Here is a 1,021-nt window from a genome sequence, read left to right as displayed (position 1 = left end):
TTTTTTTTTTTAATTTTTATAATTTTATTTGGGTGCAGTCTTACTGAACAATCACTGAATTTCTTGGCCAGGTTCAGGTAACTGAAGAGCCTTTATAAGTAGTTTATATTGTCTAGATCCAAGATAGGCTGTAAACATAGTTTGGAGCAACATGGGAAATAGCATCTTTCTAAAGACAGGCTTGGAAATCCCAATCCAGTAAGCTAGGATATTTGTTTTTTCAGGTAACAGAACTGAGCTATACCTGGCTGCTAGCCCACCATTCAGAGGTATAGCCAAGAAAACAGGGTATAGACCACCCAATATAAAACCAACCAGCCCTCCACGAATTATGGTACAGGTTTCACAATTCAAATCACCTGTACTTAAAGGTAAACTTATAAAACCTTTGTAAGACACATCTGCTGTAAAAAAAAATGGGACCACTGCCATAGGTATGCTAGAAACTATACGTCCTTTGGTCACATTTAAGATGCGTCGAAAGAGACTGTTTGCTATTAGGCCACTGAGAGCAGCATTAATTCCAATGAATGTGGATCCATACTCAAGTAGGTTCCTTTCTGCTTCTGGAAGTTGGTTAATTTTTCTGTTTATAATATTAAAAATCAAGTTTTCCTTGGCAGTGTTATCCGGTTTATGGTTTTCCATCTTGAACCTCTCCCCACAGCGGCTCACTGCAAGGCCCGTCCACTTAACCTGCAGGCAGCCATCTTGGCTAACATGTCTTAAACATGTTTTTTTACCTCTTTCTCTTCTCTCACTTTGTTCCTTGGTTTTTCTTCTTTCTGTTTTTTAGGTTTTGGATCACACCCATCAATGCTCAGGAATACTCCTGGCTCTGTGTTCAGGAATCACTCCTGGTGGGGTTTGGGGAACCATAGAGATGCAGGGGATTAAACTTGTACTATTGGGCTAGAATGATAGCTCAGAGGTAAGGCCTTGCACACGACCAACCCTGGACAGACCCTGGTTCGATTCCTGGCATCCTATATGGCCCTGAGCTTGCTAGGAGTGATTTCTG

At 41.0% G+C, this 1,021-nt stretch overlaps 1 protein-coding gene across 1 annotated transcript; it reads right to left on the bottom strand.

Moving 5' to 3' along the window:
- Positions 1 to 718, bottom strand: LOC126011306 (transmembrane protein 126A-like). Its single transcript, XM_049775064.1, has one exon. It carries the CDS (start codon positions 646 to 648, stop codon positions 52 to 54), a length of 597 nt encoding a protein of 198 aa, XP_049631021.1. The 5' UTR covers positions 649 to 718; the 3' UTR covers positions 1 to 51.
- Between the last annotated feature and the right edge of the window lie 303 nt (positions 719 to 1,021).

Source organism: Suncus etruscus, chromosome 6, assembly GCF_024139225.1.
Source record: "Suncus etruscus isolate mSunEtr1 chromosome 6, mSunEtr1.pri.cur, whole genome shotgun sequence".
In the NCBI taxonomy this organism is placed as follows: domain Eukaryota; kingdom Metazoa; phylum Chordata; class Mammalia; order Eulipotyphla; family Soricidae; genus Suncus; species Suncus etruscus.
Note: the sequence above shows the minus strand (reverse complement) of the source record. Positions and strands in the feature narration are given on the sequence as shown.

Bases quoted from the DNA above. Each gene is read 5' to 3' on its own strand.
- LOC126011306 (XM_049775064.1), bottom strand. From the start codon at position 648: ATGGAAAACCATAAACCGGATAACACTGCCAAGGAAAACTTGATTTTT.